The following is a 16,447-nucleotide window of genomic DNA, read 5'->3' as shown; positions in this document are numbered from 1 at the left end:
AAATGACCAAATTCCACATCCTACGAGAGTAGGAGCTCGCTTTATTTGCAAAAATGACAAACACGTGCCCTTGTATGAAGAGCTTTGGCTGCCGTTTTTCCTTGGAGTCGATGTACCCACGCGCTGGGAGGAGGTGGTGTGCACGCGATCCGACGTGGAAGCCGTGAGAGAGCAGCTATTGGCGCGTGGGATAGACCGAAAGGAAGTGAGAGTAGGGTGAGGAAGCCGAAATGGCTTTTCTTGCATTATTTTTCTCTGGAAAAATATGTGAGACGGATGATGGCGGGGAATTTCCCTCCGAGGGCGATTGGGGAATGTTTTTTGTTTTCTTTTTCCTTTTTTGCTTCTGGGGAGATTAATTAAAATCAATTACTGCTGACTTGTCCAATGACCATCGATTTCTCATATTAGTATGTGTTAATTAACAAAATAACTCAACCTCGACGTGGCTAAAACATGATAAAACTTTTTGCCAACATCACTAGCCGATTCTTCTTAACCTCATATTGATCAAAGCACATTGGCATTAGGCGGTAGAATTTTCCCATTACACACACGAGATGCTAGTTAGATTTGTATTGAATATGTGTATCGAAGGACAGAATTACAAATTTCAATGTCATTTATATATTATAATAATAATTCAAAAGCCTTTAAAAATAGAGAAAGAATAAATTTTGATTAGGCATACTGGAGATCAAATGTATTAAGACCCATTGCAATCAAGTCCATGTGGCCCCATGTTTGAATCAGATATTGATCATGTGCTCGATCTGCCACTTTCCTGAGAAACATCTTCACAGACCAAAAGGGATTATGCACGTTGAGATGAACAAGAACATCGAAAATGAGGTCGCTCTTGAAAAGAAAAAGGAAGATAACATTGAAAGGCAAGATATGCATCAACGGGGTGAACCGAATAAGGTAACATTAAAAGGCAAAATATGCTTAAATTAATAAAATTTCATTACAAAAGATTGGTCCGGTTTGTTTCGAATGGCAAAAGAGTGATGGCAAATAAAACTAATTCCAGAAGGGGAGGGGGATCTAAAGAGATGCCGGGTTCATTAAAATTGGCATCCGATAAGCAGCCGCATTGACGTGAAACCTACGTATTCTTTTAGTAAAACAGGAAATAAATAAAATAAATAAATAAAAAGGGGAAATGGGAAATGGATAAGTTAATAAGGTGCGCACGCCCTCCAGCCACGCAACGCGGGTCCCATTCCAAAATATAAAAAGGAAGAATATATTTAAAAGAAAAAGGAAATGTCGGAAGGACGTCGTTCCCCGTTCTCCGCAGCCCCATGCACTTTGAAGTGCAAAGGGCCATTCGGTCGCGTCTCCGCCGTCGGGGTCACAGGGCTTCGAGCTCGAAATTGCTTCCTTCCCAGCAGTGTCCCACGGGGATATTTTTGTTCTCCCAAAAGCCCCTTCTCTCTTTTTTCTTTTTCTTCTAATAGTTTTTGATCGGAAGCACCAAACCATTTGACTCTTCCAAAATTTCCACGGATCTACGGCCTAAGCGAACCTCATATTTTAAAACAAATCAAAACCTATAATGCCACCTCAAAAAAAATTCACGAGGCCCCTTTGTTCTTTTTCCCGATGAGTAGAAGAGCAAAATCTTGCTACATTTACTATGGTCCCGACATTTTTTTACGAATAAAAGTATTCTAGTATAATATATATATATTGGCATGGTCCTTGCATCTTGCTCTCTCACGTGATTAGATTGATTCTTATAATGCCGATTCGGTAGGTGGAGACCAAAACATCTCTCTTCCTTTCAAATTAAGGATGCGGTAATTATGCTTTTGTTGTCATTTTAAAACCATTTTGTTTGCAAGCTCAACAAATCCAGTATGTGACGGAGATCCTTGAGGTCAAGGGTGGCTCAAACCAAAAAGGAAACTCATTGGACATGCGGGCACCGGGATAGCGAGATCGTGGGGGTGAGGATCCCAGCCGAAGGTCATCGGTTGGGCTCCCGGCTCTCTCTCTCTCTCTCTCTCGTGTTATATTTGTTGTGTGTGAGGACTGAGGAGGAGCAGGGAGAAGTAGCAGGAAGGGGGGCAAAGGGAAATGAGTTTTCTCCCCCAGATAGGGTGGTGTGTTCGTACGGATTCCAAACACGGAGATTGTTATCCAAAATGATTTCTCCTTTGCTGTGGCCCATCACCGCCACCGTTGCTGCTCCCTATTTCCACTGTTATTATTTATTGTAGCGTGACGATACTATTACTCCTAATGAGTAACGGTGCAACACCGGCCGCCCATTTTATTTGTTGATGAAGATGATTTGTTTCATATTTAAAGAAACAAATGGATGAAGTTCTTGAAGGGAGAAGAAAATCACGGGGATAGTTGAGTTAATGGTAGACATTGGTAAAAAAACGAAGAAGATATAAATGATAGATATACTCAAGAAAACTCATGTAAGATAGAGAATTAAATATCAAGTGTAAATATAATATTTTGATTTGCAAACTCTCAGATTTCTCTAAGTTTGAAAATGAATTCATCAATCTCTCTTGATTTTGATGTCAGACAAATAAAAAGAAAAATCAAATTACAAGTGACAAAATAATGGTGGAAGTGGAGCAAATCCCAAGTGACAAATCATATTTTAAATTTTCTAAAGAAATAAGTAAAAGAGTTAGCGGTGCACACGCCACCATCACCGTTGAAAGAGTAACGGTGCCGTTACTTGATCAATTCCCTGATGGCCCTCTTTTTAATTCGTAGGTGTCTTGTTGACTTTCGTCTCTTCCTTTATTTATCCAACCAAAGAGGATGTCGACCTTCTCCCTAGCATCAGGCACCTACAAAAATATTAGTTGTGTCTCCTCTTGATTTGAACCCTTCGGCTTTTTTATATGTGAGTCCCACGCACTGCACACCCCACACATAATATCTAAATAACATTTTTAACTAGAGCCATCTATTCTCTGATATTATTAGTTTTCCTATATTCTTTTTTCTTCCTTCTTCTTTTTTTTTTTGTCAAAATTGTTTCTTGAATTTGGAGGATTAAATCATAAATATTAACTTAAAAACGAACATGTGTGTGTATATATTATAGCTTTCGGGCTTATCACGGTATTTAATTGATTCGACCGAATTGCCATCGAGGTCTCCACACAAGAGGGGTAGGTTTTTGGCACGAGACGCTAAAAACCCCAATCAAACATTTCCAATTTCGTTCTTTTATCCATTAACATCCACAAAATTGTGACAAATAAAAATAACTATCTAATAAAGTTAACTTTCCCTTTAAATCTTATTGTATTAGATCACGTTCGTTTATTCCACGCACTTGATCATCAAAAACTTATTCATAGAAAAATCGAATCTCATAATTAGAGACACTCTAAGAATATCGAAACCATCGTCACCATGTTTTCTCTTCACTATCCATATAATATTTAGAATAACGAAATACTAATTGCCGGAACCAATTCAAGTAGGCGAGGCCATAGAGGTTCTTGATCTGGGTTGAGATTGGACTAGAGAGCGAGTTTCGGGAGGAATGGGGATTTAGGAGAGTTTGAGGAGTGAAATGACAAGTGACGAGAGGTTTTTGGCACTAAATACTCGATCAATTTTTGTGGAATTTTTTCTTCCCATATAATTAATAAATTCACGCTGAATTATTTTAGAGGGAGCGACTTCTTTTTTTTATATACGTATTTTTCATTATAATAGGCGTGGAGCTTTGACTGCTATTTTTCCTCAGAGTCAATGTGCCCAGGCGCTAGGAGGAGGTGGCATGCACACGATCTGACGTGGAAGCAGTGAGAGAACTGCTATTGGCGCGCGGGAGAGACCGAAAGGAAGTCACCTCGGGAAAATATTCGCTGCTATCATACTGAAAATATATATATAAGGAACTCGCTTCCTCTGAAATAATTCAACGTGAATTATTAATTATATAGGAAGACAAAAATCCACAGAGATCGATCCACAGAAATTGATCGAGTATTCAGTATTCGATTTTTCCATTGATAAGTTCTCGGTAATCAAGTGCGTGAAATAAACGAACATGATCTAATAGAGTACGATTTAAAGGAGATGTTAATTTTATTAGATAATTATTACAATTTGTCACGATTTTGTGAATGCCAAAGGATAAAAGAATGAAATTATAAATGTTTGATTGAGGGTTTCTAGTGTCCCGTGCCAAAACCCGTCCCTTATGTGTTGAGATATTGATTGCAACTCATCAAATCAATTAAGTATTATGAGAAGCTTGAAAGCTTTAATTTATGTATTTATATATATACATACATACATATATATATGTATATATATACATACGTTTCTAAGTTAATATTTATGAGAAAAACCACCATACACGTTAATCTTCCGAATTCAAGAACAATTTCGACCCAAAAAAAAAGAAAAAAAGAAGAATATAAGAATAATAAAGAATAAATTATTTTAGTTAAAAATGTTATTTAAATATCGTGTGCGGGGGGGGCGCAGGGTGGGGGACTCAGAGAAGGTCAACATCTTCTTCTGTTGGATAAATTAAGAAATTCAACGAAATTCAACGATATACCTTCGATTTAAATAAAAATAATAATAAATAGAAACGGGGGAGGAGCAGCACAGCAGGCGGCGGGCAGCAGAGGATGAAATCATTTCCGAATCTGTACGGACATGATACTCCCCCCCTCTCCTCTCCGGGGGAGAAAACTCCTTTCCGTTTGCCCCCTCTCTCTCCCCCTCAGTCCTCACGCAAATACGACACCAGCTCTCTGGGCGATCCCCCTAAGTCCTCACGCAAATACGACACCAGCTCTCTAGGCGATCCCCCTAAGTCCTCACGCAAATACGACACCAGCTCTCTGGGCGATCCCCCTAAGTCCTCACGCAAATACGACACCAGCTCTCTAGGCGATCCCCCTAAGTCCTCACGCAAATACGACACCAGCTCTCTGGGCGATCTTGCCTTCCCAGTGCCTGCGTCTCCGGTAAGTTTCCTTTCGGTTCGAGCCCCCTTTGGCCTCAAGGATCTCGGCTCGGAGACATTGTGGCGGCCGGCGGTGGTTCGACTCGTTTCACGAACTCGCCCCCATGGCCGTCGTCTTTGAGCCGGGTAGGATTATTCCCGTGAACCCCTGCTCTCGTTGCTTTTTGTTAGTCCATACGCGCGCCAAGCTCGAGTGAGCTGATATGGTCTTTTTCGCATGTTGCCTTGGTGACTTTCTCTAAGTCTGGGTCTGGGTCCGAGCAAGTCCTGAAAAATGGGTTAATAACCTCTCTTCCCAAAGTCGGTGCTCGTCACATGTTTGGTGAAACGCTGCAACTAAGTTTACATGGATTTGACCGTGATTTTCGGATTATTCAGAATGAGTATGGCACCTGTTTTTACATGAAAAAAAAAAAGAAAGAAAAAAAAAAGGAATCCTTTATGGATTGTTGAACGATGATTTTCACTTAGGTTTTTGTTGAAACTGAACTTTCTTTGGATATGTGTCTCTCGGCGGTTGCCGTGCTCATGGCGGTGGTGAATCTGTGGTGGTGTGCCTGTGAGAAATGGCTTGGAGTTTGTGTAGTGTGTTTGATGATGACAGGGGGATGAGCTTTCTCCACCGTTCTCTCCTTCATGTTTTAATCGTGGTGATCCTATGCTAATTACTTTCACGACACTGTACATCAAGCCCATTGGTGGTCCACGAGAATAGTCTAGTGATCAGAGAATTAGGGGGTCTTGGGCTTCAAATGGATTAGTGAGCTTTGGGCTCGAGATGTTTTTATTTGAACTTGGGTTTTGTTCTGAGTGACAAATGGGGCTGGTCTAGGCTTTTAGGAGTCTGGGCTTTGGTTCGATTTAAAATAGGTGTGGACTCAGATTGTTCTTTAAGGGGCTGGGTATTTTCATAATTTAAGGAGAGGGCTTCGATATAATGGCCCAGTTTATATCCATGACTCGTACCCTCGAGACCAGACTGCTGCCCTTATTCAAACCGGGCCCAAGGGTCCCTATTTTCTGATTAAAAATTAATTTCTCTTAAAACAAAAAAATTATAAAAAACTTATTTCTAAAAAAAATTAGGAAAAAGGCTTAAAAATTAGATTTTGAATAGTTTTCTTTAAAACTGTGTGAAAATCTTTCATCAAAAAAGTTTATTTACCCAAAAATTGAACGTGATATGCTGAGTTGCTCCAGAGCAGAGCATGATAATATGCAAGCACTTGAGAGTGTATATTGATTCTACTGTGTTTTACATAGATAGTCAAGAACACATTCTCTATCGGTTTGTCTTAGGCCAACTTTCAATGTGTCAAGGCTATGGTTGTAGCTTCATTGTCTTCTGAAACTTGTTTAGCTATAATACATAAATCCAAAGTTGTTTTTTTTTTTTTTTTCACCTCACTGCATTTGTTGTATATAGCTGATTGAAATGTGAATGAAGTTGCATATAGGTTGGAGTTGCTTGCTGTCCAGAACTTGCCAGATACGTGCTATACATTCAGGTATGTTCAGAGTATGCTGATTTCATTGCTATGAGTGCTGCCCATGGTTTGAGTTTGTTTGATATATGTTCGTGTCAATTAGATTTCATCTTGATTTTATTAAAAAAAGTGCCATTATGTGGGATTTATGACAATCTCTTGTTTCTTTTCTTTTTTAGAATGGATAGGACGAGATCACAAGGCAAAAGAGCACAAAGTTATCACTTGAGAAAGGAGCACGAGACTCATAAGAAGGTCGGTACCTTTTGACATATGACTTCTTGCCTTTGCTTGATACTTCAATTTTTATGCCTTCAATAAATTTTATAAAGTTGTTGGATTTGGTCAATGTTCATGTGTTCTGAATCTGCTTAAAGGAAAAAAATGTTTAAGTATAGTTTTTTTGTTAATATGCAGATGCTTGGTCCCTTGTGTACTAGGTTTTCGTTGCCCGCCTTTGCCAGGCGGGTAGAAAAACTGAGTTGTGGCCAACGAGCTGCGATAGAGAGAGTAGGGTTTGGAAGTTTGCTGCACATGCCTAATTATAGCATCAACAGGGCATTGATAAGTGTGCTGATAGAGAAATGGAGTTCTGAGAAGAAGGCCTTTTTAGTTGGTGGTGGTGAGATTTCCATGACACCCATGGATGTGGCATTAATCATGGGCCTCCCTGTCATTGGAAAGCCAGTAACAATTGGAAAAGATGAGGCTTCATTAGATTTAGAGGATGAATATGTCAATTCTCCCAGCAAGAGGAAAATTGCAATTAGCACACTTGAGGGGGAGCTGGATGGCGAGATAGGCGAGGGAGCAAAGTTCATAAGGATGTTTTTGCTATATGCTTTTGGCGTGTTTCTATTCCCAAATTCAGGTCGAGTGGTCAATGGGCGTTATATGTCGTATCTCAAAAATTTGGATGCTATTAAAGAATATGCCTGGGGTTTGGCTTTGCTCGAGCATTTGACTATATGTATAACCGAGAGAAAGGATCATCATAAGACATACATTGGAGGTTGTCTTATATTCCTCCAGGTATTTTTCCATTTAAGCTTTCTAGTTCATCTTATATGAAAGTCCTTGAACATTAATAGTTATCACATCATTATTATTTATACAACACCTGCCTTCTTTTCTGTCTTTATTCAAGACTAATAAATCTTATGAGTAGAGTGCAATTTTTTTCATTTTTCACAATTGATATCTCAATTTGTGTTGATTTGTGCAGATATGGTCATTTGAGCATTTAGATGTGGCTCGGCCTAAATTTCAATTGAACTCCTTGACTTTTCCTCGTACATGCCGATGGGAAGAGAGTAAGACAACAACATCAAAGATCAAGGATGAATTTGAAAGGCTAACCAAAAATAAGGTAAATTAAACCGAATATTAATTGTATTTATCATATTTATTTTGACCTTTATTGTCATCTAAAGTAGCGGTATGGAATTACCCATGGTAATAATTTCCTATCTTAAATGGCATTTCTTAAATTTTTCACTTCTTGCATGCATTAGATAATCTTGGAGCTTCAGCCTACTGCAATTGAGTTAGGAGTTGATATCATCAAAGAAGTTTTGGCAGCACGAATTGAGCCCCAACAGACACCTACGCAATCAGGGATGATGGATCTTCCAATGGACAATGTGAGTTTAGTTCTATTTCTGTCCATTTTTTTTTTTCTTTTTGTAGTATTGCATACTATATGATCTCATGTTACCACTAGATTTTCCCTTTTGTTTCAGTTATTGCAATTAAGATTAGAGTTTTCTCTTTTGTAGATGCTCACAAAAATGACAAGTTGTGAATTTGCAGGATATCAATGCAGAAATGGACTTTGTTGTGGATAAGATGGACATACACATATCTGATGCACCGGAAGTTTCCTCTTCACATTATCCTTCTCAGCAAGAGGTACGCGAGGTGCATTTTGAATTGATGTCTACAGCTTGCGACTCTCCTAGGAAATCATCTGCTGGCACATTGAATTTCTTATTTTTTATGTCACTATATTCACTTCGTGCAACTTTTCTATTGCATGATATGAAATGCATGTTAGTTATGCTATCTGTACTTGGTACCATTCTCATATTTCTCTTTCTCACTCCCACAAAAATTCATATTGTTTGCTGTGTTATTAGTTGTTGGAAGAATTATGGGAAAAGGAAAAGCAAGAAGTGACCCTCCGGGAAGAAATGGAGGCTCTGAGAGATTCTTTGAGATTGGAAAAGCAAGAGTCGGATAGGCTAAAAGCTCTTTGTCACGAGAGAGACATAGCCCTTCAAGTATCATCCGTTTGCCTAATTATAATTGTGTTTTACTTTTTGTCTGTTTCTTTTGAATAAGTTCTTTTTGTCTTTCAGGCTACAATGTCAGAGAAGAGGAGCTTGGAAGCAAAATTGACCGAGAATGAAGATTTACTCTTAGAAAATAATGCGGTATGGTGATATTACTCTGGTTATGAACTGAGATCCTATTGCTAGTTATTATATATGAATTGTTATGAAAAAATGGTGGATATTATAACTAGGTTATACAAAAACTTCAAGAAGCGGTAGAAGCGAGTCATGTGTATGCACATAAAATAGAAGAAATCCTGGACAGAACTTTAATTGAAAGGCTGCGATGATAGCTTGGATGGAGAGAGATTGCTGATAAGGTGACAGCTCCTATAATTAATCTTTAGCTCAACCATTATAATTCTTTTTCCTTGGAAGTTGTATTGAATAGTTCATGCAAATGCAGAGGGAGTCCTAAAAGCTTGGGAACTTGAGGAATTGAGAGTGACTTTCTGGAGTAACTTCTTTTCTCCTGTCATTGAGTCGAAAAGAGATTTATTATTAACAATGATGCTCCATCTTCCAGGATATTGTCAGAATGAATGTGCAGGCAGCTGCCATCTTGAAGATGCGAGGGGGCTTGATTAGCTGAGCCGTAAATCCTTTGTAAAGAAGAAACTTTGAGGAAGCGGTATTCTAACACCATTTTTCAGTTTGGCTTGAATAGTTTTATAATAGTTTTATTATAAGGAAAGTCTTGCAACTTTGTTATTTATGTGTGATATGAGAAATTTCTGTTCATTGTTGGATGGCGACGAGAGGGACGAGGTTGAGCAAGGGAAATATGTCATTTGATGTCCCAACATTAAACGTGTCCTTTCACGTGCGAGCGGGTCCCATTGCTTCAAGACCCGCGTCCACTGATGCAGTCTTTTATATCAATTTTCACCCCCACGAAATATTCGAAATCGGTACCCTTGATGCGCCTGCTCCAAATTATTTTTTGTTTCTCAAACAATCTCGAAATCAATTTTCTTGTAGTTGTTTGCTGTGTAGCTACGTACGCATTTCGTTGTGAAGTATTGGATGAAATTCTGACTCCCGGTAGATTTGGGTCAGTGGTTACTTTTTTGTGAGATGAAAATTTGGGGTGAGCGCATCTTGGTGGTACTGATTCATAATTTTCTTGTAAGATGGAAATTAGTTTGTGATAAATGCATTAGGGAGTATTAACTTGGTAATTTTAATGGAATTAATATCATAATAAGTTATAAATCCAAAGTAATAATTTTGAAGGTACAGAACTATTCAATCCGCATTTTCTTCTCCTCAGACGTGATCCTACCACTTCGAATCCAATTCCCCGAGTCAGTTAAGTTTTCTGCACATTAACTTTTCTCTAACTTTATCTCCAAAAGTATATGCTTCCTTTTGTTTTTAACATGAGTCTGAGTGATGATAGGATAGAGCGTTGCAGCCCGCCCACCAGTCTACTCAAACGGAGATAATTGAATGAACCATTCTTCATTTTTTTTGTCCGGTTGCAGAATCTTTCGCTATACTCGAACGATATAATTTGTTTAGATAGAAACTTGTGTGTTGGATTAAATTCAACGAGATCATATGACTAGTTAATATTCCTGAACTTTTACACCCGAAGGTTTCATAGAATACTAATCTAGTTAGATTAGAAGAACAAAGTGCAAAAATCCCCTTTCGGTATGCAATCAACCTCCTTATCTAAAGCATAAAGAGTCCTCCCTACCATGGCGTATCGAATAGCAAGAAATTAGGCTTAGCCAAAATAGAGTGCCACGTGATTATTCCTGCATATAAGTAGATCTCCTCCTCCTACGGTACTATTCAACTATCACCAATATGCTTCTTTCTGCGAGTTCCTGCTCATTGTAAATTGTTACTGTGAATGAGAGAGGCCAGCAGCGAGATACAAACTGGAATCCAACTATATGTTATGCAAATGAAGCTATCAAAGTAGTTGACGCAATTGAGTTTCTTTTCTGCGACACTCTCTCTCCCTTTGGGTGATGCGTGCGTGTGTGAGTGAATGGAGATTGTTTGATAATGTGAAGTTTCTTCTATGTTCCCTATTTTTATCTTTTGTTTTCAGGGTTCTAGATGGACTTGCAATGGCTATTGTGTATTTTCCCGAAAGTATATAAAGCAAGGAATTATACTTTCAAAGAATCCCCTTGGAAATTCTGTTCAATTGCGAATAATATATGGAGATCATGGCTTCCCAAAAAAAAAAATTATTTGAGCCAAAGGGATGCCCAGTACAAAGTTATAATAGGCTTCTCATCTAAAATTCAATTAGAGCGAGTCAAAAAGCTCAACAAGATTAGATGGTCTTCTCACTAATTCGGAGTATAAATCTTAAAGTTTTGCTCATTGGACCCGGCGTAATTGAAAAACTATCATTAAACCCGATAAAAGTACCACTCGAATTGAATTGTCAAATGGGAAAAGAAAGAACGGAGTCAAAAGGAGGCGTCTCCAATTTTTTTTTTTTTTTTTTTTTTTTAATTTCCATGCGTTCCTAGGGCCAGATGAATAAAATGCGACAAAATTTGGAAAAATCTAAAGGCATTTACCTTAGTTGTGAGAAAAATTTGAAACTTCTCTACAGCAGTGTGCTATATGAAGATGCTATATGAGGATGTTGTCTTTCTCATTTGTGATCTCTTCAGTGAATCTATGTGGATGACTTGCTATTGGCTTACGTTTTCTTTCCAGTCTATCATTATCAACTCATCTAATACAGGCGGGGTTATGCAACTGAGAGGCAGAAGGGCCTACTGCTAGTTGAAAAATTGGATTACATACAGTCCAAACTTCTGCAAGGAATTCTCGTTACCATATCAAAACCATTGGGGAAGCTTGGCGCGTGGGTGATTGAGGTCATTCTTTTCTCTGCAGCATGTTTCTACACCCAAGGACCTCATCTTTTCATTACTGAATGCCTAAATATAAATGAAGGCTGTATGGGTTTAATTCAATAGAAATATGCCTTTCATGCCGGAAATCTATTTTCTACAGAACAATAAAATCTGAAGAACATTTTGGATGTCAAGAATATAGAGTGAAGGTTGGAAATTTTGAAAGATGAATCTTGTTTCAGAAAGAGAAAATGAAGGAGAACGGTTTTGAGATTGAAGTTCTGGAGCAAAACTAATTTGATAGGAATCTTCTCCTTTTTCTTCTTTTGGTGCTGAAAATTCTGAAAAGTTGATTGTGCCTGTTATCCAAGCTTTAGGTGAAAGTAGACTGCAGTTTCTTTGTTTATAACGAAAACAATCTTTTTATTATGTCACAAGCACTCCCTGTAACCTATCATTTCCCATGAAAAGAGAAGATGATAGTTTGTAATATTTTTGGTGAACCGGACATACCCAAATGTTCTTTGAGGCTCGTCCTTCGGGTTCTGCAATTTAAGAAATGCGGTTCTTTTTTTAACATGTAAATTCTACATATTGCAATTCTTCTATCGGAATTTGCTTCAGGGTGTGAAAAATATTTTTTTTTTTAACTTATGTCAAGCTGTACTGCCTTACCATAAATGCATCGTCTGCTCTTCTCCCTTCAGAGAATATGGCTTAATTTTATTGTGTTAAACAGAAATTGAAAGGTTCTTATTCCACCGAAGAAATCAAGGAATGGACAAAGAAGTTTAAGCATTGGGTTTTAGAAGCTTCTGACTTGCAGAACTCAGATTTTCTAGAGATCCTTGATGGTACATTTGAAGTAGGGTCACAGTTAAATCAGGAGCTCCCTATCTGGCTTGCAGCCCAAAAGGCAGTGACACGTTACGAAGGCATCTTATCATCAACTGGACCTCGTGGAAGGCTTTTAAGGAAATTGCTTACATTGACTGGGCTTGTGCCGCCAATGCCAAAAACCCCATTTGAGTTCAAGGGTGATAACGACGAATCAGAACCTTATTTAAGGTTTGTGAACTCAATTTCAGTTTTCTTCCTTTCATCAAGTAAATTCTTCAATATCTTATTGATCAAATTTTGAACTAGAATGCATTTTATTTGACATAATAGATTAAGGGTGCGTTTGGTTCAAAGATTTGGAAAGTTCATTGGAAAAATGCAAAGCAGTTAACCTAAAGGGTTTTGGGGGAAATACAAAAACTGTCTGGTAAATTCTGCTTTAAAAAGTAACTTTGAGATGAATGCTGTTTGGTAGAAAATATATTTGCAAAACCCCTTTAGTGATTAATCTAAATATTTAAATTTTTATTTGTTTAAAATTTAAAAAAAATAATGTTTGTGACTTTTTTTAATTTATATTTGACAACCATGTTAAAGATGTTGTGTAAACAATTTTATTAAAATTAAAATTCTTTTTTTACTAAAAAACATCAAATGGAAAAAATTTACGTATTCTCTTTCTAAATTACAAGAAGAATACTTTCATTACAATAAAAACATGATAACATATGCTTTGAGGAAAGAAGCTCATTTTTTAAAACCATAGAATTGCTTCATATCATTGAGGTATAAACTTATTATGCAAGATCTAGAGGCAAGCACAAGTAAAAACAAAGGAGGTTGAAGATTTTGATTTACATCTAAACTATGAGAATCACTATATTTTGCATCGGATGCTTTCGAAAACCCCAGTTGAATGAGCAAGTTCGCAAAATGAGTTAATGTTTTGATCCTCAGTGCCAGAACATGACCCCACGATTTTCCCTAAGTAACTCTGGCGAAAACCTTTGGAAATTGGAGTTGCCATGGTTATAGTGGATCATTTTGGCCTTTTTTTTTTGCTTAGCATACTAAATCCGGACATGCAACCAAAGCAATGGAATAATTTGCAATTTTACTCAAATCGCAATGGGAGCTTCAACTGTCAATTTACGCAACCAACAATCTAAGATAGAGTGAAATCATACACAGGAGCATAGTAACTCAAAAACCGCACTAAACCACATTATTACGATCCATACTTAACTCTTGAATCTTAAATACAAATCCAAAGCTCAACTCATAAGGAAAACAAGGGCAAGCAAAGCTATTCTCTGCATCGAGCAAGGAGCAGGTGCAATAATTGACTTAGGGCTTCATTCCTCCTGGACTCGCAGACTACTCTGGACTCTACCTCCATGGACGAGGATAGGGGCTTTCTGGTGAACAAGGTTGAGCCACAGAAGCAGAGTGCTCTTGTTGAGGATGTCTTCCTCGATGTAGTTGTAGGCTATGCCCTTGAGCTTCAATGCCCACTCCACCCTCCGCACGAAGGGGCTAACCTAGACATAAAAAACTCACCAAGAATAAATTGAGTCAAATAGTTAACAGTTGTTGAATATAATCGATATTGTAGGTGAACTCAATTTCGTTGGTCAATCAGCTCTACAATAGCAAATAATATGAGGATTCAAATGGAGGAACACCAAACAAAAGCAAGAAATAAAACAAAGAGAAATCTGTCAATCGCAGAAAACTTAATTAAGTGGCCAAAAAGAATACCGAAATGCCATGGATCTATGCTCTCATTCTAATTGAAAGCACACTTGCCACTGTAATTTTCTCAACCCCCTTACACCCCCACAACAAACCCAGATGATGCAGAATAAGCAAGGGGACAAAAGGTGAAATTCCAAGGAAGTCGTGGCAATGCAGTGTGTGTTTTCGTCGGCGGATTTGAAGTCGGCGTTGTTGTGGGGCTCTTGAGAGAGTGAGTGTGAGGACTGGAGTGTGAGCGTTTATAGAGGAGCTACAAGGAAAGCCCTTGGTTTTGTTCTTTTAGAAAAGGGTAAATTTGGGTTTTTGATGATTTTTTTATGGTGAAAAAGGAACTCCACAAAATTTTATTAATGGAGCCCTTCAGCATTCCCAATGCCAACTTTCAACTCAAAGCTCATTAGAAAATGGTTACCAAACACCCCATTTTTCTCCCAAGGGACTTTCAGGCCTGAAGGGGCTTTCTAAATGCCCAACCAAACGCACCCTAAGTGTTTATGGTCATGCAGGCCAATCTCCATATCCATGATTTCACGTAGTGATGTATGGAGGCTAGTTACAAAGAAATCTTGGACAAACAATGTTTGGGAAGTGTTGAAGACCGGAGTTTCCATTCGCCTTTCACAATCTATCCTTTAGGTATTCAGCTTCATGAAATTTGCTGCTTTTTCAACATTTTATACTTTCATCGAACTATCCTTTTAAGTCGTAGGTTATTGACTAGGCAAACCTTGATGATGCGACATCTCCCCTTTTTTGCGGCTTTTCTCTCCGAAATTTCTTTCAAGTTTACATAATATTTTGAGACGAAGGCCCTAGACAAAAAAACTACACTAAAAAAAACAAAGAACGGCACTGTAGTTACATTTTTTTCCTTGTTATGTACACTACCGCATTGAGTTTGAGTAGACAAACCTTGATGATACGGCATCTCCCCTTTCCTGTGTCCTTTCTCTCCGAAATTTCTTTTGACTCTACATAATATTTCGAAACGAAGGCCTCGGACAAAAAAACAACACAGAATTAAGGAAGAACGGCAATGTATCTACATTTTTCCCCATTATGTTCACTATTGCATTGTGTTTGAGTAGGCAAACCTTGACAATGCCGCAACTCCCCTTTTTTGTAGACTTTTTTTCCCCAAAATTTCTTTTGACTTTACATAAAATTTCGAGATGAAGCCTCGGACAAAAAAACCACTTAGAAAAAACATGAAACTGTTAAAATATGTCTCAAGTTCAAGCCCAATACGAAATTACGAATATTCCGAATTGGATATGTTGTGGACGTTCGAAATTGAGCAAAGAAGATCTGAAGATCAACTTCCCAAAATTCAAATCCGCGTTGGAGAGTTTGGCCGCTAAAATAAGAAAGTCCAACTTTGACTAGAACTTGGATTTTGTTTAAAATATACAAAGATAGGTTTTGGATAGGAAACAAAATCCTATGAGAAGTTGTCAAAAGAATAAGAGTTTTACTTATATATAGACTTGAGGCCATGGGTGATCAACGTGGATCACAAATTGTCTTGAAGCGCTGCGTGAGTGCTTCGTGTTCCGCCATTGATCGTGAAGAATTGGTCTTGAAGCGCCGCCTCGTTGTTGAGTGCTTGGAAGGGATTTTCTTTGTCGTGAATTACATCCAAGAAGGTTTAGTGTTGAAGCCAATTGAATCTTGTGGTAAGATTTGCGTGTAATTCCTTCGTGAGATTGAGAGATTATATCTTAAGGAATTTCAGAGCTAAATACTGTGTGTGTTATTTGATGTAATTGGGGTTTGGGAAACACAACAGATAATACATTTCTTCATCAGTCTGGACACTGTCAATGAGCGAGAGAGTGTTTGAGTCACTTGAGTGTGTAATCTCATTGTATCGCTTGATCTATAGTGAAATTCGCTACTACTCTCCCCGTGAACGTAGGTCTTTACGACTAAACCACGTAAATCTGGTGTCTGATTTATTTTCTTCTTCTGTCTATATTTTGTTTGATCGCTCGCCTTATCGCAACAGAAACAGCACTATAACTACATTTTTTCCCTATTATGTGCACTATTGCATTGAGTTTGAGTAGGCAAACCTTGTCGATGCGGCATCTCCCCTTTTTTGTGTGCTTTTTTTGCGAATTTTCTTTCGATTCTCCATAATTTTATGAGACGACAGCCTCAAACAAACAAACTGCGCAGAAAAAAAGAGAAACGGTATTGTAGCTACAT

The 16,447-nt window shown here is 38.0% G+C and overlaps 2 protein-coding genes across 2 annotated transcripts; both read left to right on the top strand.

The window, feature by feature from the left end:
* Positions 1-6,413: 6,413 nt before the first annotated feature.
* Positions 6,414-9,550, top strand: LOC104447734 (protein MAIN-LIKE 1). Its single transcript, XM_039311807.1, has 10 exons — positions 6,414-6,486; positions 6,645-6,720; positions 6,883-7,497; positions 7,691-7,834; positions 7,980-8,108; positions 8,278-8,376; positions 8,604-8,747; positions 8,826-8,900; positions 8,993-9,121; positions 9,208-9,550. Exons 2-9 carry the CDS (start codon positions 6,646-6,648, stop codon positions 9,089-9,091), a joined length of 1,380 nt encoding a protein of 459 aa, XP_039167741.1. The 5' UTR covers positions 6,414-6,486; position 6,645; the 3' UTR covers positions 9,092-9,121; positions 9,208-9,550.
* A 957-nt stretch (positions 9,551-10,507) lies between these two features.
* On the top strand, positions 10,508-14,872 carry LOC120294108. Its single transcript, XM_039314040.1, has 4 exons — positions 10,508-10,512; positions 11,524-11,659; positions 12,378-12,706; positions 14,743-14,872. Exons 1-4 carry the CDS (start codon positions 10,508-10,510, stop codon positions 14,870-14,872), a joined length of 600 nt encoding a protein of 199 aa, XP_039169974.1.
* Positions 14,873-16,447: the final 1,575 nt, after the last annotated feature.

Source organism: Eucalyptus grandis, chromosome 5 (assembly GCF_016545825.1).
Source record: "Eucalyptus grandis isolate ANBG69807.140 chromosome 5, ASM1654582v1, whole genome shotgun sequence".
Classification (NCBI taxonomy): Eukaryota; Viridiplantae; Streptophyta; class Magnoliopsida; order Myrtales; family Myrtaceae; genus Eucalyptus; species Eucalyptus grandis.
The sequence above is the reverse complement of the archived record's forward strand: the minus strand, read 5'-3'. Positions and strand labels throughout refer to the sequence as shown.